General features: G+C 40.3%; 1 protein-coding gene across 7 annotated transcripts in view; it reads right to left on the bottom strand.

The window, feature by feature from the left end:
- ralgapa2 (Ral GTPase activating protein catalytic subunit alpha 2) overlaps positions 1-21,744 on the bottom strand; it is a 95,610-nt gene that overhangs the window by 44,014 nt on the left and 29,852 nt on the right. For 4 of the 7 annotated variants that reach the window (XR_012599764.1, XM_074691361.1, XM_074691362.1 and 1 more), the window contains exons 5-26: positions 21,052-21,095; positions 20,710-20,890; positions 20,415-20,530; positions 18,765-18,899; positions 17,882-18,094; positions 17,323-17,562; positions 16,900-17,082; positions 15,816-15,950; positions 15,522-15,670; positions 15,293-15,404; positions 14,712-14,949; positions 12,132-12,311; positions 8,892-9,038; positions 8,319-8,438; positions 7,314-7,399; positions 7,117-7,207; positions 6,728-6,901; positions 5,836-6,015; positions 4,883-5,076; positions 4,480-4,578; positions 3,851-4,006; positions 52-180 (exon numbers count right to left, since the gene is read on the bottom strand). Coding sequence is in view for 3 of the 7 variants with exons in the window: in XM_074691361.1 (XP_074547462.1) it covers positions 52-180; positions 3,851-4,006; positions 4,480-4,578; positions 4,883-5,076; positions 5,836-6,015; positions 6,728-6,901; positions 7,117-7,207; positions 7,314-7,399; positions 8,319-8,438; positions 8,892-9,038; positions 12,132-12,311; positions 14,712-14,949; positions 15,293-15,404; positions 15,522-15,670; positions 15,816-15,950; positions 16,900-17,082; positions 17,323-17,562; positions 17,882-18,094; positions 18,765-18,899; positions 20,415-20,530; positions 20,710-20,890; positions 21,052-21,095 (3,302 nt within the window). In the remaining 4 variants the exon portion in view is untranslated. The remainder of the gene's footprint in view (positions 1-51; positions 181-3,850; positions 4,007-4,479; positions 4,579-4,882; positions 5,077-5,835; positions 6,016-6,727; positions 6,902-7,116; positions 7,208-7,313; positions 7,400-8,318; positions 8,439-8,891; positions 9,039-12,131; positions 12,312-14,711; positions 14,950-15,292; positions 15,405-15,521; positions 15,671-15,815; positions 15,951-16,899; positions 17,083-17,322; positions 17,563-17,881; positions 18,095-18,764; positions 18,900-20,414; positions 20,531-20,709; positions 20,891-21,051; positions 21,096-21,744) is intronic. The other 3 variants (XR_012599765.1, XR_012599767.1, XR_012599766.1) reach the window with 3 other exon arrangements.

Genomic DNA, 21,744 nt, shown 5'->3' with positions numbered 1-21,744 from the left:
CTACACCCCTGAAATCAAACATAAATCTGTTTGTTAACAGTGTGAGTATACCTCTGAGGAGCCTGAGCTGAGAATACAGGACGCAGCCGTTATGAAATCTCCAACAAGCATGGTGAATCCAGGCAGGCCGAGGAAGAAGAAACGTGGGGAGCAGGAACGGATCATAGTGTTCAAAACATCCTGAAGACAGAAATGTATGCGTAAACACACACACATACACATAAACACATCAGTTGAAGGCACACTATCAATGACGAACGTTTTAATGTCACAGTTATTAGCCATTAGTTGCAGGTTTGACTTGATACATAAATGAATCTAATCTGCTATCACAGCACTGAGCAACAAATGAATATAAGGTGTATAGGAGCATCTCCATTAGGTGGGCGAAGCACTTACAGTAAGTTACAGAGAAAAAGCATTCAATCTACATTTTTACCAAAGGACAAGCAAGAGAGTGGAAAAAGAAAGACAGAAGAGTCGGGAAATGAAAGAGAGACACAGAAAAAGAAAGAGAGGAAGGCAGCAGATGGATTGTTCACAGAGGATAAGAGGCAGAACAAAAGACCCCAACGTTTGAGAGTCACATGTTTATACACACAAGCAAACCTGTAATTAAAGCCAGGGACAAGGTATTGTTTTGCCGAGGTACAGGCGGCTCAGTGGCAGATGGGTGCTCTTTCAACATTGACATATGCTGTACTGCAGAGAGCTCTGCACAAACTGCTCAAGTATGTACAGTGTAATACCATACTAGTGCACAAAAAGCTGTTAAAAGGTTTTCCATGCTACTCTGAGCTGCAGCAGGAGGCGAATTTCTTCACTGTTCAGTGAAAAAAGACGACTTTAAATCTGCCAAAAAAAAAAAAAAAGAGTAGAACAAATATTTACTTTTTTCAACCATTGATGTTTTTAATATCTATACTGGTCAAATATTGCAAATATTGGGATATTGAGAATGCAGCAACCCAATAAAGCAGATGAATTGGCCTGGCTCTTATCTGAGACGTGCGAGTACATTTGTGTACAAAGGCAAGGTCCAAGATGGAAACACCTGCCTTCTTGGTCATAAACTTGTGTAAATCGGACAGTTCAAACATTAGGAAACTCTTTAGCTGAACTAAAAAGAGCCCCACAGAAAAAAAGCACAAAATGTTACCCTCAATCTCTCTTACACTCACACACACACACACACACACACACACACACACACACACACACACACGCAAACACACAGTACATTCATCTATCTGTGACATTAATTGCCTAAAGCTAAGGCGAGCAGGGGATGCAGATGAACAACCGAGGAATAAAATAAACAGGCAGAAGGCAATAAGTAAGAAGTCAACATGATGCACCACATGTGGAAAATTGCAGGGAAGAGCTTTAGGATTGAGGGCCCATTTTACCCTCATTTTGTTGGTAATTGACCTCTGAAACATAATGTGCAGTGCAGTCAGAGGTAATTAGCATGCAACAAACTGTTGCTTGATTGCCTCAAGTGAGCATTTTAGAGAAAACCACAAATGTAGAACACAAAGTGTTTTCCATTGTATGTTTAAGTAGAGGGAACCTGGTTTGAGGTGTGTGTATAGAGATGGGAATTGAGCCCGGCGTGTGGCTCTGTATTGGCAGTAGGAATGGCCCCTGCATCAACAAAAGGTGCATTAACGTAACTCTGAATAGAGGCCTTTTCATTTGGCCTCATCTCCAGGAAAGCACACGCTGTCCACCTGCTTGTCCCTGGGGTGACAGGGTTCAGTTCAGTGTGACAGCACTCGACACAACATGGCTAAATTTTGTCTTGTTTACACATGTTTCCAGTTTAGTATGGGGAAGATTTTCAGTGGCAATTCAACACCACTGTTATCACTGTGAGTATCTGGGGTTTTCCCTTACCCAGCGTGTGTTACGAAGGAACCCACCTGCATAACTATGAAGGAGGAGGTCTAATTAACAACCACATTTGTGACTTAAGGGTCAACTGCCACAACTTCATCTGGCAGTGAATTAATTATACAAGGCGTCTCTTCTACAGTGACAGACGTACAAGACCGTTGTACCAAGCATGTGTTACGTTAACACGTTTAATCGACATAAAAATGCTATGGCACAAGAATGGAAATGAACACGCAGCAGATAAGGTATATGCCCTCTCAAGCCTCTCACGAACAAGTAAGTGCAAAAATGCTTTGTTGGTGTACACTTCCCAATACCTGACAAGACATGTTGTTAACTACTGCAACTCAGACAGTAGACCTATTAGATAGATTACTGCTTTTGTGCAATGACCATGCTTTTGTCAGACCAGTGACCAGGGAACAATCAGCACAATAGCCATGACCTTGGCACCCTGTCAGTTGGAAGGAGAATCCCTTCAAGGGAACTGTCATTTTCTCAAAGCTAAGTTGAATTTAGTGGATAGGTTTACCCTGGGACTTCCCTTGTCGTCTATAAAACCCAATTGGTGAAGGCAGATTTTATGACCCCAGAGACAGGTAAGAAGAAATTGCTTGACAAGAAAGCTGGAATGCTGTGTGTTTGAGTTTAAACTGCACAACAACCTTAAAGTGTAACAATTATTTACATTACTACAATCATAAACAACAACATATAGACGGGCCAGGACACAGTTACTATCTCTTGGGAATAAAAAATAATAATAAGTGAATTTAAAAAAAACATAAACAAAGATATTTATATGACTATGTTTCATGTTATGATAGATTCAGAAAGTGTATGATTTTTTTTTTTTTTTGTTTTGCTAGGTTGGGGGTTTCAAGTAAATGCAGAGAGGAAAGAGGAGGGGGGATGTAAGAGCCACTTTCTTATGTTAAGCAGGCGTGCGGCTGTCCTCTATTGTGTGGCGTGAGGACTCTTTTCTCCGGCCAATTTGAGCATGCTTCAGTGGCCAGCCTGGCTCTGGCCCCCTGACGCATTATACAGAGCCACAACAAAAGCTGGAGAATGTTGCCTCGTCTCTCAATGTGCCCCCCTCATTGCTCTACTCTCCACTACGTTCCCCAGTCCCCCCTCCCGCTCCTTCACACACTTGCATCCACACAGACAGGCAGTCCAGCCTACTCTGGGCCCCTGGCCGACGTGTCAGTCTAACGGAGCGCGACAGACGTCAATCCTTAATTAATCACGTATACGCGGCAGGGGCTCAAAACATTATTTAACGACATGGAAAACATTCTAATAAGCTTGTCGCACTGCCAAAGCGCAATAGAGACCAAGCCAGGAGGGCATTCATACACACACACCCGCACGCACACACAACACCTCCCTACCACACACTTTTATCCCCTTCCTTTGTTTTTGGGGAATCCATTCATCTTTACTCAGCTTCGTCTGGGAGATATGGAGCCCAGCCAGAATTAAACACAAGTAAGGGTGTGGCTGAAGGAGGTGGAAAATGCCAAAACACAGAAGCGTTCTTCATCACCACTAGTTGGAACACAGTTTTTAAAGCCATTTCCTGAGTCAAGTACTCAACACAATAACATTGTAAAGCACCTATTTAAACCTCATTCTACCACCTGTCTGTTACAGCCCTCATGCTGCCTTTAATTATCTGTAGACACAAAAATGGCACTGACGACATTTAGGATTAAATAATATGCCAAGATTATAACCTAACTACATTAAGGGGTGATAGCTGATTAGAAACTGCTCAAGCAAGCCACACGGGGAAAGTAATGGATAAATTTTAAACTTAAGGCCACAGTTGTTCAGTTTTCCACAGTGCTAGTACATGTACATCATAAGAGCATGTCTGGTGCACCATCTAGTGGGGGAAAAAAGATAAACTGACAGCCTTCCTGAAGATGCCCTCAAATGGCCGTACCTGGTCATCACTGGTTATGCCTTTGTGCATGATGTGGTAGAGATGCACCAAGAAATCGGTGTTAGGGAGGACATCCTGGTGCCTGGTCATCATCTCACAGATCAGCTTGTAGGCCTGCAGCTTACCAGCCTTGTATTCAGCGGGCAACATGGTGGCCTGTAGAGGAGAGAAAGAAGCTGGGTCTTAAATGTACCAATTTTTTTAAAGTTTGTATTTGTGTGATCTGTTTTTTGGTCTTTAAATAACACAGAAAGACACTGCTCATTTAGTTGAATGTATAGCTACAGCTTCCATCTATGCTAAAGCCTAGCAGTCACTCCAATTTAATTTATTCTAATTAAATTTCCCCCTGAGCATAGAGGCTTTTCCCAGAGAAACACCTTCCAGATGTCATCTACTCTTGCTAATACAAAATAAAATAGTAACACATAAACTATGATGGGTTAGTATCCAAAGGACACACAGTATAACTGATTCCTGCTTATACTTTCTGAATTTGGGGGGAAAAAGTATTATGTCTTCATGGTGAGCACCAGTTACCACTTTTCAATCTGTTGTACATTTTAAAGTTTGTGCGCTAAATGTTTAACTATTCTGAATGTTGTGTTTTTTGTCTCTTTTTTCAGTACCCTAAAAAGCCAGGAGGCCAGCATTCGAAGAGGAGGGATGAAGGCTGGCTGAGGAGGAGAGGATTGGTTGTCCACACTGATACCAAGATTGTCCCGGATCTGTAAGCACATGTTCACAGATTTCATTAAAATACCCACAATGCATAATGGCAGCATCTATGTAAGAAAGGGCTGAAGATAGGTGTATGAAAGCCTTTGGTTTGACATAACATTTCCATTAACAGACACTGTTGGCTCAAACTAACAGGCACTTGAGTCATTGAAACATAACCCTTTTTATCTTAGAAGTTAGGGTTAATCTATACCTAGATTTTCCTGCAGGTCATAGATAACAGGTTCTGGAAGAATGCATTTTTCTCCATTTAAAATCCTTGATTTAAGACAGTTTCTCCTTTTGTCTTACCTTTGCCAGCTTATGCCAGAGCTCATAAAGACAGGAAAAGACCTTTGCATGGATTTTGGGACATTGGATGTTGTTCACATCTCCGAGGATACCCAAAATCCTCCTCCACAGGACAAAGGCAGAGTCGGCATGCCAACCAGTCAGGGTCCCACCCGCAATGATGCTGACATCATCAGCAAGACACTCACTGCTGTCTGTAAGGTCAGAAACAGGGGTTTATGATTATGAGTCTCGGGGGTCAGAAAAAATACATGTTAACAGCTAAAAAATGGTTGCATCAATTCAACTGCAGTAAACATGATTTCATAGAGGTTTTAGGAATTGGTCAAAGAATGCAGAACTGACACAAAACCATACAATTATGAGATTATCATCTACTATATAAGAGTGTTAACCCATCCTTTTAGTGTATGAGCACTTTTTGACCAATTTCTTTGCTCCCCTGTGCTTTTTGTTTTCCAAAAGTGTCCAAATAAGTTCTCCGCCCAATGAAACTCATCATCATCATCATCACTTTTGGAAATCAGGCACAAGTCACATGCATCAGATCACTCAGGTTGAATTGTGGGAGGACACTGCCATCTAGTGGACAATTGAGGACAAAGCAGGAGTAAAAGAAGCTAAAGCCAAAGAAATAAATTGCACGTGTAGCATATCAGAGGTGAATAAAAAAAGTTTGAAGCCCTTAAGCTTATTTTTTTTACCATGTTAAAAAAACGCAATATATGGCAATGCATGTTTCATTCCAAGTAGACCTAGAAAGACAAATTATCATACTCAAAGCAGTAACTGAACAAGTTTGTCTGGGAAAATGAATGGAAAATGACAGACATGAAATCAAAAGCCATGTAAGCAAAGAAAGCCAAGGTGAGGCTGAAATACAAAAGGCATGTAGAGTCAATGGCAAATGAGTACAATGACACAGATGATGAGTAGCAGCTGGGAAGCAGTACCCAAGTGATGTGGCATGTGTAAGACAGACGGATGCATGTTGTCATCCAGGGGGCAGTCCCGCGGGCACTCTGTGTGCACCAGAAGGGCTGGTGAGGCAGGTGGGTTCTGAGGGTAGTGGTAGTGGTTGTGGTGGTGGTAGGACGGGGGTGCAGAGTGGGGAGGAAGGGGACACTCAGGACCTAAAAAACAACAAGTGGAAAGGGATAAAACCGGCTTTGAGGAAGGGAGCATGGGGAGGAGCGACAACTTCATGATCTTCACAATGTGGTTACATAGATAGCTCACGTAGACGGCTGGGAAGACTACTGTGATGACAGACAGGGAGGGGAGGGAGAACTAAAAAGCTTTATGGTTTCGAGCAGAAATAATTTCCTTTTAGAAACATATTTACTATTAAAGGAATTAAAATTCAACTATAATTTACAAATATTCAGTCACATTAAATAGGAACATGGGCTACTTGCTCTTCCTTACATTGAAAGTGAGAACAAGAACAAGCTCACTTAAACCTCTACAACCCAGCTAAATGACACACTGCTGATTCAAATCTGAAGAGCAGCTGAATTTCTTCAACTCTTTTTTTTGTTCATGCTGATTGTTTAAGAAGATTTACACTTTAACAGGAGTCAAAAAAGAAAAAACATTCCATGCATTCAACTTGTTTTTATCCAATGGAGCTTGATTTTTAACTGTTTGTAAACCTGCAACTACCCAATACCATATCACAACACAACAGACCTGTTTAAAATGATGGACCCTTTATGTATCCTCTAAAGCGCTGGTGCCATTTTTAAAACAGATTTTTGTTGACGGCAACTTTTTCTGTAATGTATTTGGCTGAGAATAAAAATCAGCTCTAAACATCTGAAGTGCATGATTGTGTTCAGATACCTGCAAGAGCCTCGTTGTGGCTGAGAAGTAAACTCCCTTGGCTCTGGGGGTCAGTTGTCACGTCCATGTGAGCCGACTGAGTGGACTGAGTATCAGCCTCCTCATCGAAAGCCTGCCAGGTAACTTCAGCTTCATTGAGATAGCCATTGGATGTCTCACTGCTCAAACTCTCACCTTAAGAGAGTCAGTGGATGACATCAAAGTGTAAGATGTTAGAAAAATACAGTAAAGAGGGTTCTGGAAGTGTGTGGGGAAATATAAATTCATTCAGAAAAACAGCTTTGGATATGACTAACACATTTTCACAGTAAAGACTGGTTTCTCATATAAAAACATATTTAAACCCAGCACACACAGTGATCATGCAGGAAAAAAAAGTAATGACTTACTTTTCTCTCTGAGTTTGGGTCGAGTGTAGTTTATGTGTCCCTCAGAATTACACTCTGTCTCAGCTGGACTGCTGCTCTGCCGGATGAGGATCTGAGAATACGGACACAAACATTAACAAAGAGAAAGGAAATACAAGTGAACAGGACATGCTATAGTATTATTTTAAACTTTAATTAAAGCACAAGATTGTCCTCACCACTGGTGGCTCATTACTCTCCTTCCTCCCATCAGATGTCCTGCTTTCAGACCCACACGAGGAAGGGGAGTACTCTCTTTTCTGGGCTGAGGTGCAACAGGGGATATCATTAAAAAAAGAATTGCATCTGTTTTCAAGCTATCCCATGGCAACTAATAATTAAAGCAACTTTTCCCTCTTGTTTTCTTGTAATCAAAACACATTTATAATATCAAGACATTTTTTTTTGTCTTTGGGGTCATTGGACAAGCAAGCTTCAATTACTGCTCATCATCTGTCTGACATCTGGGCAACAGATTAAATCTGTTGGATTTTTTTTAAACTTCTGTTCAGGAAGCATATTCTTTATTAAATGAACTAATACAACTGATATAACAGTGACTAAAAACATACAACCCAATTCTAATACAAAAACACCCCTAGTACCTGGTTTCCCTTCTGTCTTTAATGGGCACAAAGATATACACCAAGCTGATACTGTCAGAAAAAAAAGATGTGGAGATCTGAAGATGCATTCAATGATTAAAGAACTCTTTCCAAAGTTAAATGAAAACCCAAGAATTTCATTTTTTTCAATAATACTTTGCAGCTGGTTGCTATGATTTGACTAACTTTTGATTTTTGTTGGTAGGAATTAAATTATTAATTATTAAAAAAAACTATCCAATAGTTTTGATCTGGCTGTGATTTGTCAGGGTGCTGCAGCTTTCTTTTCATTCCATTGCAACAAGTTTGCTGTCAGTATGGTAAACAGTATTGTGATTTGGGACACACATCTTCATCATGTATATGTTGCAGGTGCGTTGTATGAGTTTTAAAGTAAAAAAAACTTTCACACAGTAACATAGCATTTGTATAATAGCTTAACACTGATAGTAAAATTAAAAAAAAAGATTGCTAGAGGCAAAAGTATAAATAAATGCTCTTTATTTCTTTGCATCCATACACACTCGCACATGCATACTGACTTATTGAGGATGTCACTAGGAATGCCCAAAGTTCTACCTGGTAAAGTGTCGGACACTTGATGGGTGAGGTCAGATGTGCTGCTACTACGAGGCAGTGGGCTTTCTGCGCTGAGCTCCTCCTCTCCCCCACATTCAGACAGCTGACACTCTTCCACATCTGACAGACAGAAGAATACAAGAAACACTGTTAGGCAGGTCAACAAGACTAATACAAAAAAACGAACAAAAAAAGTTATAAAGAACAAAAAAGATGACATTTTTGTTTAGTGACTTGAAGACACTGTATAAAGAAAATTTGGTATTGTTTTGACATTTTATTTTACATACAGGGGGGAATTATGACATACACGCATGCAGTAATGATGCAGGGAAACTACTGTTACAATCATATTCTCAAATCCAACACAGGGATGCCTAAAAGTTTGTTACACTTTGCAATAAATGAGCACAAGAAGTTGTAATTTCCAGATAAACACCAACCCCTTTCTAAATCCATTAGAGCAGAGAGCTGTGAGTGGTTGAATATAACAGGCAATGACGGATGGATGGAGAAGAGGGGCAGAGATCACAAACACACAAACACACATGCAGCTCTCAGAAAACACTTTACCTGAGAGTCTTTGAGAGCAAGCAGAATTACCAGAAGAGATACCAGGCAAGAAAGAGCTCACAGTGTGGAGCAGCATAGGAACGCTTTTAGTAGTGGGCAAAGCCTCGTATAGATGAACACAGTTGCTGATTGACTGGCTTCGCTTAGCTTCCATCAGGGAAAAAGACAAAAGAGAACAAAAAGAGTGGAAACAGAAAAGAGGTAAAAGGAAGAAGACAGTTACAATAAAGGCAAGGCACAGAGCACAGCAGAGCAGAAAGACTTTGACCATAACAAGGTCAATTCTGCTTTCATTAATTTATGAAAGAGAATAAAAAACTGAAAAAACCCCGCAGAAAATACAATATATGTTTTATCTAATTTGTACCATCCAACCACCCTGACAAGTACATGAGATGCAAGAGTTACCTGACACTGTTGCTTATATTAATGTGTTAGTAGGCCAACAGTAATATGAGGAACTGAAGTTCCTCAACCATCAGGTCCAGAATGTTTTTCTGGTTCAAATTCAGATTAAAAGCTGCAGGGCTGAAGGATTTTTATAGTTTATTGGACACCCATAGTGATCCCACTGTAGCAGAGATAGTAATTTTGCACCCCTTTAAAGAAGAATCCAATGCTTTTTATGTATGACACAGCTCTATGAATAAAACAAATGTTAAAAATTTTAATTTAAACCTCCAGACATGCAGCCAGGATTTTGTAGAATCTAATTTTGATCAAAGAAATGTGTTTTCTTCATCACAAAGATCCCACACAGTTGGTGTAGGTTTTGGCACTGGACACTCTGGAGAGAACAGTCACTGTTCTTGTTAGAAATAGTACAAACCCTTTAATGCCTGACACATAAAAAAAATAGCCATAAAATTCTAATATTTTGGAACCAGTATTTTTATCATCCCTTTTAACAAGATACATAAAAACATCTAGGTATATCATTTTGTTCATGATTTTTTTTTTTACTTTTTTTTTTAGCAAAGCTTTTAGTAAATATGCATTATTTAGATGCAGATAACAATTTTGATGTTTTTTTTTTTTACAGCAACTTCTAAAAAATTTGGAAACATTTTTTTTTTAAATAAAAGTGTGTGGATGATTTCATTAGAGCAGCAATTTTGAAAAGGGCTGAAACACAACTTAAGCTGCCTGTAGTGGAATAATAAGTCTTAAAGGGGTGAAGTAAATGTCAAACAAATTTTGAACAGGTTTTTAAGGAAATTATTTATCATGTTGACAAAATGGTAGGTCTTTGAAACTCGTTTCAGATAGGATACGTTCAGCATGGGGACTTGACTCGAACTCAACTTGGTGAGTTGGACTCAAATTAGACCTGGATACTGTGGACTTTGATCTGGACTTATTGTTTGGTGACTTTAGGACTAAACTGCCACTTGGGGGTTAAAAAAACGTTTAGTTTCAGAGTGTATCAAAATAAAGGGTTTGTCACACAAAATAACAGAAAAAGGACCTCCCTACCCAAAATGCCACTCTGACTCAATTGCCCCCCAAAATATAAGGTATCCCCTGCGTCATAAGCCAGAAAAAAAAACACTCTGCTCACATTTAACTGGTGAAAAGAAACTTTTGCTGAAAATAATATGCACATTATCTAGCTTGACTGATTTAATGATCCAAAAACTGGGGACATAGTTGACTTTATGGGGATTATTTTATCCGGTCTTGAAACTGGGCCAGCACTGACTACTGAGTCCACTTCCATTAACACAAAATACAATGATTAATGTTGAATACATTTTCAAAGGATGTCATGAGAAACAAACTGAATGCTAATCTGATGCATGTGAAAAGAAATAACTGAATACACTTACAAAATTGAGTCTTATTTCCATATAAATAATTTATTATTAATAATAATAATTTATAAGCCAATTACCTTTTAAGCTAGACCTGATAAGCACATGTCTATGGCAAAGTAAGAGCATGTATAAATGGCCCTTTGTAGTTGGAAAACAGTAATGAGTACCATAATGAAATACTTAGCTGCTTTCCTCAGACAAGAGTTTACAACAACATTAGTTTGTATTTGCATGCACAAGTGTGGCCAAGTTTTGACAGTTCTCAATGCAAAGGCATTGCTATTGTACTAAGCTGGCACTTCAGACTTAATCTCAAAGAGTGCAATGAAAGAGGACAGTCCTATTCTGTTTTCAGCACACTTTAATTATGCCTTTCAGAAAGAGAGAGATACATGGTCTCGGCTGCAGCTTGCCACTGCTTCCCATTTATGCATATTAATGAGCATTAATTACACTCTTAATGAAACTATCAAAAACTGCATAGCAATTGATGTGTGGGCTTTTCTTAAGGAGTAGGGAGGAGGGCTGTCGGGCCTTTGAAGATCAATGGAGAAGGAATCCAATTAGGCCAAAGAAAGGGAAGGGAATTTGAAGCGGTAGTGTTTTATGTCCATCTTTGCTTGCATATTACAGATACAAATAAACAGAGTAACAGAGGGTGCATTAACAGGCACATGAGACACATAATGGATGTGTCAGCAAACCCTCACACACAAACACACACCAACCCCTTCTAAGAATTCATCCTCCAGGGACAAACACATCTGCTCCCAGCTCAACAACCTCGTCACTTTAGTATGTTGGTGGTAATTGGAGGGACAGGAGGGCAGGAAATGCTACAGGTTCCTCTGCGTCTTTTATCCTCCACATTAAGATTCTGTCTAGACAAAATTAAGACCAGAAAGACAGGCACTGAAGAAGGCCTTTCAGCTAAACTTATAATTAGCCTGCCACATTCTTATCAGATAAGGAGGGTTTGCAGTGTTTGAATTGAGCCAATGACAATAAGTATCCGAAGCTGGCCTCTGACATGTCATCATGGGGGATTGTGCTGTATGCCTGCAATCGAGCTGACATGGAAACATGTTGACATTGGCTAGTGACATGTTAGGGGAACAATGGAGACCATCTGCTGGCCTCTTTGTCTTTAGCGTTGGGCCTTTCAGAGACACCTGGGCTTGCGTACACACAGACCTGTCTAAAGGCTTACACACACAGTCAATACATCTGATAAACCCTGTGCTTCAGAGGCTTATCAGCAATGTTAAGTTGGCTTTGCACAAAAGCCAACTCAACATTGCATGAGCACAGATAGGACATACGTGCTGACTGTTTCATTAAAGCAATCCATTTGCGTTTTCTTTTCGGCCATATGGGGACATATAGCAACGATGCTTTTATGAAGAATATTCCACAGACTTACCAGAGGCCTTCTGTCGGACATTGTTACGGGCTTTTTCTACACCAGGAGCTCCTGATGTAGTGGCAGAACGAATTCTCATGGGCTCCTGAACTCCTGGCCCAACCTGATCCCCTTGGTTCCTCCAGCTCAATGAGAAAGAACGTGCCACAGCTGCTGCCTTCTGAGAGTCATGGATCACTCCTGCAAACAGAAAACACTCTTTAATCACCAAGGATTTTGCATAGCTTTAAGCATGACAGAGGATACCCAGGATAAAAATGGACAATCAGTCACTATTGTGATGGTATTGTTTGACCCACTCTATGAAATTAACACTCAACACACAGTTTTAAAATCTGTAAGAAATACTGCTGTGCATCAAAAGTGGATATTTTCATGAACTCGCCATCATGTTCCCATTTAAAGATTTTTTTGTGTAGCACTGTGAAGGATCTTTGAGGATTTTTTTTTATTTTTGTGACCACAAGTGGTGGTATCTTTAAGAGTTTGGGCAGACTGAGGAAAACTCAAAGGAATGGTACAGGGGAATTTGGTAAGTTACAGGTTTTTTGATCAGCAGGGAGCCAAAGCTCATCAGATATTCATTCTCAAAGTATCTTCAAAAGCACTCTGAGAAGCAACATCCATACAGAGAAGAGGTAAAAAAGCTTTAATTAATACTTCATAGGGCATACTATGTTATTCCCTGAGAGTTAATTCAACATTTTCATTGTGTTATTGAGCATGCTCTACAAACTAAAATGAAACATCCAAACAGAATCCTACTTCTTTTCCTTTGCCCTGTCCAAAGTTGGCAACAGCGGATCAGCCGATCTTGTTTCTGATTGGATTTCTGAATGTTGATGTGGCACAGTTTTACACCTGATGCCTTTCCCCATTTTTCTGGGCTTGGGACCAGCACCAACGGGAACACTGGCTTGTGTTCATGGGTAGGACCACAGAAAATCGACAGTGGGAGCTATTTTGGGTTGAGTTTGTTGCGCTAGGCAACTTTGGCATGTGACTGGAGGAGCTAGGATCAAACCCTTGACCTTTCAGTACAGAGACGCTGACTACCCCTGAACCACAGCCGCGCTGCCCACACAGAACCCAACTGATGTGAATCAATGGAGGGATGTCAGAGTGAAAATGGCTTGATGGGGATGAGTGCCAACAGCACAGGAGGTTCAGTGAATTGGTCATAAGCTAGCTCAGTTCCCAAATTCAGTCCATACCAGGACTTTAGCCTTAAATTGTCAGCTTTTCCAACCTCTCTGCCAGGAACCGTCAGATTTACAGATTCTCAATCCTGTAATCCATACAATTACTTACTGTTGCTATAACAGGTAATGACAATTGCCATCTTCTAAAAAAGGATTAAACATTAAATTTTTTAAAGGGGCTGCATGGTGGCGCAAAGGTTAGCGCTGCAGCTTCACAGCAAGGAGGTCACCAGTTTGATTCCCAACTTGTCTGTGTGGAGTTTGCATGTTCTCCCCACGCATGCATGGGTTCTCTCTGGGTCCTCTAACTCCCCCCCACAGTCCAAAAACATGCTCATCAGGTTAATTGGTCACTCTAAGTTGTGAGTGTGTGAATGAATGAATGGTTGTCTGTCTGCATCAGCCCTGTGATTGACTGGCGACTAGTCCAGGGTATACCCCGTCTCTCGCCCAATGACAGCTGGGATCCAGCCACCCGCGACCCTGAACAGGATAAGCGGTTCAGAAAATGAACGAATTTCTCTAAAAAAGAGCATATGGTATTACAGTGTAGTTAATGAGTTCATAGTAGGGGGTGCTTCTTGACACTTGTCGTTATGGCGCTGACTGATGGAGCATTTTTGAGATTCGATAAAAAAGACGAGGTGCTTGACGATACTCCAGTCAGCAAAAATGTGGAACAAAACTGACTGGAAAAGGGTAAAAATTGCACAACTAAGGACATGATTGTGAACAATAAGCCAAATTATTGGAGTAGTTGAGTTGTGTTTGGTTTCACATGAGCTCTCTTTCCCTGCAGCAGCTGGTGATTTTGTTTGATTTATGATAATGTGGTCAGATTTTGGGCCTTGTGGATGTTTTGTTCCTGGTTAATCTGGATGCCTTTTCACTATTTGTTATTCTAATAAACATTCATTATTGGTGTACCTATTTTTCTAGAACTTCTCTCATACAATTATGTCTCTCTCTTCACCTGTGCTTATGTTTAGAGTATTTTGCCAAAGGGATGAACAGCAAAGTAAAGACCTGTCTGGCAAATAAAGTGTCTTGATCTTAAACTTCTTTATATCTTGTGGTGAAATTCTGATATTGTGGCAGACCATATTTTAATCATTTTATGTGAAATAAATGGAAAATTAGTCATTTGAAGGCTTGTGTTGTTTCTATTGCTTGACTTCTTTAGATAGAAGCTCTGCCTTAGCCAATATTCCAATACAGTTCCCTTTAAAAGGTATCATATCCCTTAAGCGCTATTCACGTCATTTTAAAACATATCATAGAAAATTTAGCCATTGATCTGTTGTGTTTCGGCTAATTTTAAGCCTTTTTTTTTTTTACTCCAAATCCAAACATCTCAGTTTCTTTTCTTATTTCTCACCACGTCCCCTCTGCTTCTTCTCCTTCTGTTCACTTAGTTTGTCCAGTGGCAGGTTGGCCATGTCCAGGCCATAAACAGAGCGTGCCAGCACAGCCGTCAGCGAGTCCATGATGCTGGACCACTCTGTCACCAGCTCCTCCCAGCAGGTAAGAGAGGACAACACTGCCAGCAGCTCGTCCCATAGCTCCCGGGAGATAAATACGCACAGGTTGGCCCGCACCCATGCCACGATGATGGTCTGCATGCAGGATGAGACAAGGACCAAAGAATTAGCTCTGACAGACAGCATTGCAGGACTAAAAAGCAGACCCTGATAAGATATGAAAGCGCAATTCTCTAGTGACACATCTCAATTTTTGTAACGTCTCTTTGCCTTTGTGTCACAGCCCAGTACACTTTAGACTTTACATACACACACCACTCAGTACATTCCAAACACACAGATACACGTACACACAGGTTCCTGGTTAAGAGAGAGTGGTTACCCATGAAGAATACTGTGCAGTCTATGAACATTTGACTTGGTTTCACCAATGATAAATCCAAAACACCCAGTTACTTGTTGGAAAAAAGGGACATACCCTGAAGAGAATAGAGGCCAAACTTTCAGCAAAGCTGTCTTTTCTTTGGTTTTCCTGTGGCCTTTTCATCACTGCCTCTGTTATTCTGAGCAATACCTGCAGCATCTGCTCCCTGGATGTGACATACAGAAAATGACAGGGTTTCAACCAAGGAAAACAGGTAGTGACTGGGGATGTTTTTTTTTAAAGACGAATCAAATCATGTGGAAAATCAGCACATCGCACTGACCATGTCTGTGTATTCATAGTGTGCTCCATGATCATATGCCTGTAGATGCTGAGAACACCCTTGCACACTTCAACCTGGTTATCAAGTAGTTTTGGAACATCCTGGCATGGCTCCAACAGAAACACATTGGATGAATTGGTCAAGAACACCTGAAACCACAGGTGCATGAATGCACAACACAAATGTAGAAAACAGACGGAAAGACAAAATAAGTAATAAGTAAGTAATAAGTTCACAGAAAACCTCAGGTCACTAGGTGCTATTTTCACAAAAATGCAACTCTTGGAAACAGACCTGTAGTGTGGGCTGGATACCAGTCTTGACGTCTCTGTTTTCCTCCTCAGTGAGAAAGCCTCGGCTGATGGCGCTGCTGAACGAGTAAGTCCTCCCCCAGCTTGAGGAACGCTTGTGGCCGTGACTTTCAATCGTCTGGTAGCAGAAGAGGCTGGTCAGTCAACTGACTTAACACATCACTTAAACGTAGGCAAATAGCTAAGAGAACACACATTACAGTTATAACATGATTATTCTATATTGAGACTATCAAGTAAAACCTGACTTTTAGGCCAGTCTTGTAATCAATTACAACATAATACAGCACTGAGATTGAAATCTAGAGCACATGTTTTGACAAACATTAGCGGTGGGAGAAAAAAAATCAATGAATCCGCATATGGGAAATTTTTTGTTAAACAATTTCAAATTGTGTTTTTTTTTTGTTCAAAAGTCAATTTCTTTTTTCAAATTTAAGTCCTTCATTATAGTCTTTTTTCATAAGCTAGGCTGGAAAAAAGTTGAAATGTCAGATCCCCTGAATAAACCCTAAAAACGGACTCTCATGTTTTGTGCATTTTTGGGGAAAATATTGCCCCTGATATCGTCTGCAGACATAGTTCAACTTTTTCACTTTGTCTGGTAAAAACGGTGAATTTAAAATTGCAAATATTGGAACTATCAAAGGATCGCAATCTAAACCAATTTGGCACTCCAAAAATAATCAAATCAGGAGAAAGGCACATCGTCCCAGCCCTAAAAAATATATAATGACTTTTATTTATAAGTGAGAAAAAAAACAATCGCATTACTATTTCTGATTAAATTCATCTTAAACATGTTTCTTTGCAAACTTGTAAAGGTGTACTGCTGATGTATGTTAATCCTCTTACTAATCATCTGGCTAACAGAACATTTCTATTTGGGAATTATAGGCTTACTTCTTTAACAATCAAATAAGACCCTTATTTTACATAACAACCTCAGAGCTAGACTTTTGAATTTTTTGATCCATTTTGCTAAATGAAAATCCAAAATATGATTAGCCAATACAGAATGTATGACAGAAAAAAAACATTAAATTTGACCGTCTGTCAAGTTGCACCTGAACATGCATGCTGTTGGTTTCTGTGCAAAGTATTTGTCCACGGTTGTCATCCACTTCATCCATCCTGGTATCCCTGTCAGGCTCTGACATGAAGCTGGGCTTCTCCTGCAGAATCCACTTCCTGTACACTTTGATGACCTTCCTGGTTGCTGATGCTTCACAAGAGGGTAGCAGGAAGGCCTAAGGAGCGAGAACATGAACTTACAATCGAACTGATTGCACTATTTTTGATAGTAAAAAGGGGTTATAGTAGTTGGAGGGATTTTTGAGTTATGCTAACAACTTGCCAACAGAGGGCAGCAGAGTATATGCTTTCATTACGACAGCATCCAGTCAATATTTTGATCCTGAGTACATGTACAAAATGCAATTTCCCTGGTTTTTTAAACAAGTAATAAAGATATTGCTTTGTGAGTATACCTGGTGGAAGACCTCATTGACAAAATTCACGTTGTCCCTGGTGGAAAGCAGGATGGCATGCACCATGTCATAAACATAGCGATGCTCTTCTTCAATGCTACACAAACTGGAGTCACTTGGCCGTCTGTCTGACAGTGTGCTGCTGTTGGAGTGGCTCTTCTCAGGCTCCCCTGCTGGCCCACTAGGATCCCCATCGGATGTTTTATCCTTCTCCTGGCTGCTACCGCCTGCAGTGACAGTCTGGGCAACAAGCAGACACAGTCAGAGTCGATAGTGATATGGTATGCGATGAGACTGCCTTCATACTGCAAGATCCAAAGTCTCAAGTCAAAAAGACACAAAATTCCTTTTTCTTTTTTCCAGAAGTGTTTGTGCCAACTCTACAGGAGTGAGGGAATGCATTGGTCTTTAGAGTAAAATACTTGTTTGATCCATTTTGAAATAAGCAGATGGGAAAGATGAAATTTTGTTTTCTCAGAGGTTACAGTGCCTTCTCATGTCAACCCTGCTCTAACACCCTCAACAACAAGAAGAGAAGACCCCACAGTATTATGTTCACCTGGATGAGTTTGGGGATCACCTCAGTGCCATTCTTTGCGCTGTGTGCCACAGCAGCACTGCTGACATACTTCTTCTCCAGGAAGAAAGTGACCAGCCAGGTGATGAAGGCCACTCGGGGTGCAAGGTACTGGTCCCTGGTACAGAAGGTGCTTTCATTGTTCCGCGTCACTGGCACATACAAAGGTTTTGGTCTGTGATGGGGGAGGTCTAGGTGCATGAAAAATTAGACGAAATAGTGAAGGAGAGGAAGGGGAAGAGGATTGAAAAAGAAGAGCAAAGAGGACAAGTTGTGAATGAACACTCAATATTTTGATGCTGAAGTGTTATCGAAAAAGGTTTTATTTACAACAGAACAATAACTGAACATCCATCCATCCATCCATCCATCCATCCATCCATCCATCCATCCATCCATCCATCCATCCATCCATCCATCCATCCATCGACTCAAATCAGAATTGTAATTCTATGCATTTTTTCAATTAATCAGTTGTTTATCTAACCGCTAACTCTTACAAGTTGGTGCAGACAAGAGAATTAACACTACAAAGTGAGGAAATTGTAGAATAAAAGAAATTTATTTAAAAATTCCTGTTAGAGAAATACTACGCACCAAGTGGAAGGTATGATACTCCGAGCTGCTATTCACACAGCAAAAGTTATTTTAGTGTCAGATCTCAGCTTACAAATATGTTTTTGATATACTGTGTTTTCTAAATGATATACACATATAGAGCTTTCACTACAGAAGTAGCTGCTCTTGAGGTCTGAGTATATTGTGCAAAGCTTGATAGAAAGAACCAATAATAAGAAACTCAGTTTGAAAAGCTTTCAACTCAAAGGCAAATATGTACTTATAAAGTGAATGTCAGCCTACCTAGTAAAGGCTTGTAGAGATTTGTATGCTTGGTGAAGGAGGGAAACAGATGTGGAAGGTAGTACTTCTTGAAAAGGCTGAAGAGAAACCTGAAGCCTGTGTCCTGGTTTTCTTTGTTCTTCCACTCTAAACTGGACGCCTGGCAGACAGAGCACAAAGGCAGAGAAGGTCATGCTTCAGAGAGGAGATGGTTAGCATCACTTCCACAGTGGCAGTGCATTGTTGGCCACATAATAGTTCCTCAAGGTTGTGCAAACAAAGAGTACATATAATGCTACATAAGAATTTGACTGAGTAAAATACTTAGAAAAAAATATTGTACAAGAAAATGATGACAAACCACCTGAGCATCCAGTGAAAAACACACAATGTGAACAAAACATATATTGAACAAAGGGAGTATCACTATGTAGCTAATGCACTCCTTACATGACTGCAAGTTTCTGTTACAGTGATATTCCGGGATGGAACAAGTTGGGTCCTATCACAAGGTTTAGGGCAGAAATTACCCCTACAGCAGTGATTTTGTGCAGCAGAAGCCCAGAGCGCTTGCACCAAACACCCCCTCCCTGCTCCTCTGCCGGTTTCCTCTGCACTCAGACGCGGCCATTTTTTACTTGACCAAAACCACTAATAAACGAACTCCCACCGAAAAAATCTGATATCGGTCTGCATTCACGTTTTATTCAGAGAATTTTCAGCGCGTTGCTTTCACACAAAAACACCGCTAAATAAGGCTCTAATTCTCATCGCGTCTCTTTGTCCTGGCAGACTACCTGCCTTTGTTTATATCTGGCACGCTGCGCGCGGACTGATACACTGAGCGGCCAGCGCCTCGTAGCCAGCTGTGGCTCTGCAGCGGAGGTAGCACCGTTGTACGACACGATGAGAACGAGAGCCTTATTTAGTGGTGTTTTTGTGTGAAAGTAACGCGCTGAAAATTCTCTAAGTAAAGCGTGAATGCAGACCGATATCAGATTTTTTCGGTGGGAGTTCGTTTATTAGTGTTTTTGGTCAGGTAAAAAATGGCCCCGTCTGAGTGCAGAGGAAACCAGCAGACGAGCAGGGAGGGGGTCTTTGGTGCGAGCGCTCTGGGCTTCTGCTGCACAAAAACACTGCTGTAGGGGTAATTTCTGCCCTAAACCTTGTGATAGGACACAACTTGTTCCATCCCGGAGTATCACTTTAAGGTTGTACAGTAACCTGGCAACAATAGTTGCCACATGTTGATTTGGGTTGCTAATTTGAGTTTTAAAATGAGATAATAATAATAATAATAAATAGTAACATAAATATAAATATTTAAAAAATCATACATATTTACATATTTTATACCAGGGAGGTCTGAGGAATGAAATGCATGCATTTATTATGCAGAGAAAAAATTGGGACAAAGCAGGTTAAAAATGAAGCTCTTTGAAGCTACTCCAACATAAAAACATAGCAAGAAGAAATGAAGACCATTACGATCCACCTCTACATTTGTCAACTTAACTACTGACCAAAATTGTATCATCATTTTGTGCCTGCACTACTGTGTAACCAGTGCAAATGCAGTCTCAAACTCAGATGGCCTTAGAGTTGGGGAAAACTTAATAAAGCTTTTTTGTGGTAACAGTGTGTGTGTACTCTCTAGCATAATCACTTTTTTTACCTGGATGACCATGTACTTCAGAAGAGTCTCAAGGATGTAACACGTCTGGTCATCTGCAACTTTCTCACCGACGACAGCTGGAACCAGCGGAGTAATCTCTTCAGGCACAACCTTTGCTGTTTTAATGAGAAACAAAAGACGCCCATCACCATCATGTAAAAGAAACAAACATTTTTCCAAGCAAAACATAAACAATCAAATTTCAGTTAAATTAGCCAAAGATGTCAATTTTTTCCTTCTGTACAACTCAGTTCTCTGAAAAAATGTAATTTTAAAGAAGAGCATTAGTATTTACCATCAGGGGGGTTAGAGAAGGGGTTGTAAATGATGGTGTCAAGAGTGCATGGCCCCCTTGAGGAGGGCACGGCAGGGAATCCTGGCACCAGGCAGGCAAAGATAAGGAACTGCTCCTCAGCACAGTTGTCTCTCAGGGCCTGCAGCCACAGCAGGAAGAGACGGATCCCCTCACAGCGGATCTAGACAAGAAGAAATACGAAAAAAACCCAAGCAAAATTTGATTAGTAAAAATCATGTCTTTAAAGGGTAAATATTACTTGGAGTTTTCAAGCGTAATAGAGCATTATGTTGCCTAAAGATGGTGATTTATCCTATCCTGTTTTACGAAAAAAGTACTTACTTTAAAGGAGTTTCCAGTGTGTAAAAGCTTTTTCAGAAGAGAACCTTAGAGAGACAGAACAAGACTTTTTCAACCACATATACATCAGAAGTCTCTTGCACAATAATGCAAGAATCATAAAGCTGACCAGAACAGACTTGCTTGTCATTTCTTTCACAGATAATCAACCTTGACAAAACAGGGGGGTTGAGTGACACGGCGTCACATTCCTAATCAAAATTTGAAAAAGAAAAAAACAAACTTGGCAGTGATGTGCTCCCATGTAGACAACATGTTACACTGTAATCAAATAAGATATTGCTCTAAAAGCTGAACACCTAGACAGGAAGTGATCTACTCATGTGTGGAGTGGGACATTATTGTGACAGCCTGTGGACAGACAGACTCCTTTAATGAAGTCCTTGTTGGCTGGCAGGTTAATATTTATGGGGAATTTATGTTTAGGGATTAAGAATGCTAACACACTGAGAATGCAAGTGTGAGCTCTCCTCTCAGAAAATTAAATCAAATCTGTTATTTCTTGAAAACATAAAGAGTCAGGCTGGACAAAGAGAAGTAGTAGAAGAGCACACACAAAGATGAAACAAGCTCAGCAGTATTTTCTTCAGCATTAAACGGTCGCTGTCAAAAGCCTGCCACTTAACAATAAGTACTTTGATGGACCGACACTGCAGACCATTAATGTCATTCCTG

Source organism: Halichoeres trimaculatus, unplaced genomic scaffold (assembly GCF_033239565.1).
Source record: "Halichoeres trimaculatus isolate MK-OKI-2021-1 unplaced genomic scaffold, fHalTri1.1 fHalTri1_scaffold_17, whole genome shotgun sequence".
NCBI classification, from domain to species: domain Eukaryota; kingdom Metazoa; phylum Chordata; class Actinopteri; order Labriformes; family Labridae; genus Halichoeres; species Halichoeres trimaculatus.
This window is presented reverse-complemented; position numbering and strand designations above follow the sequence as displayed.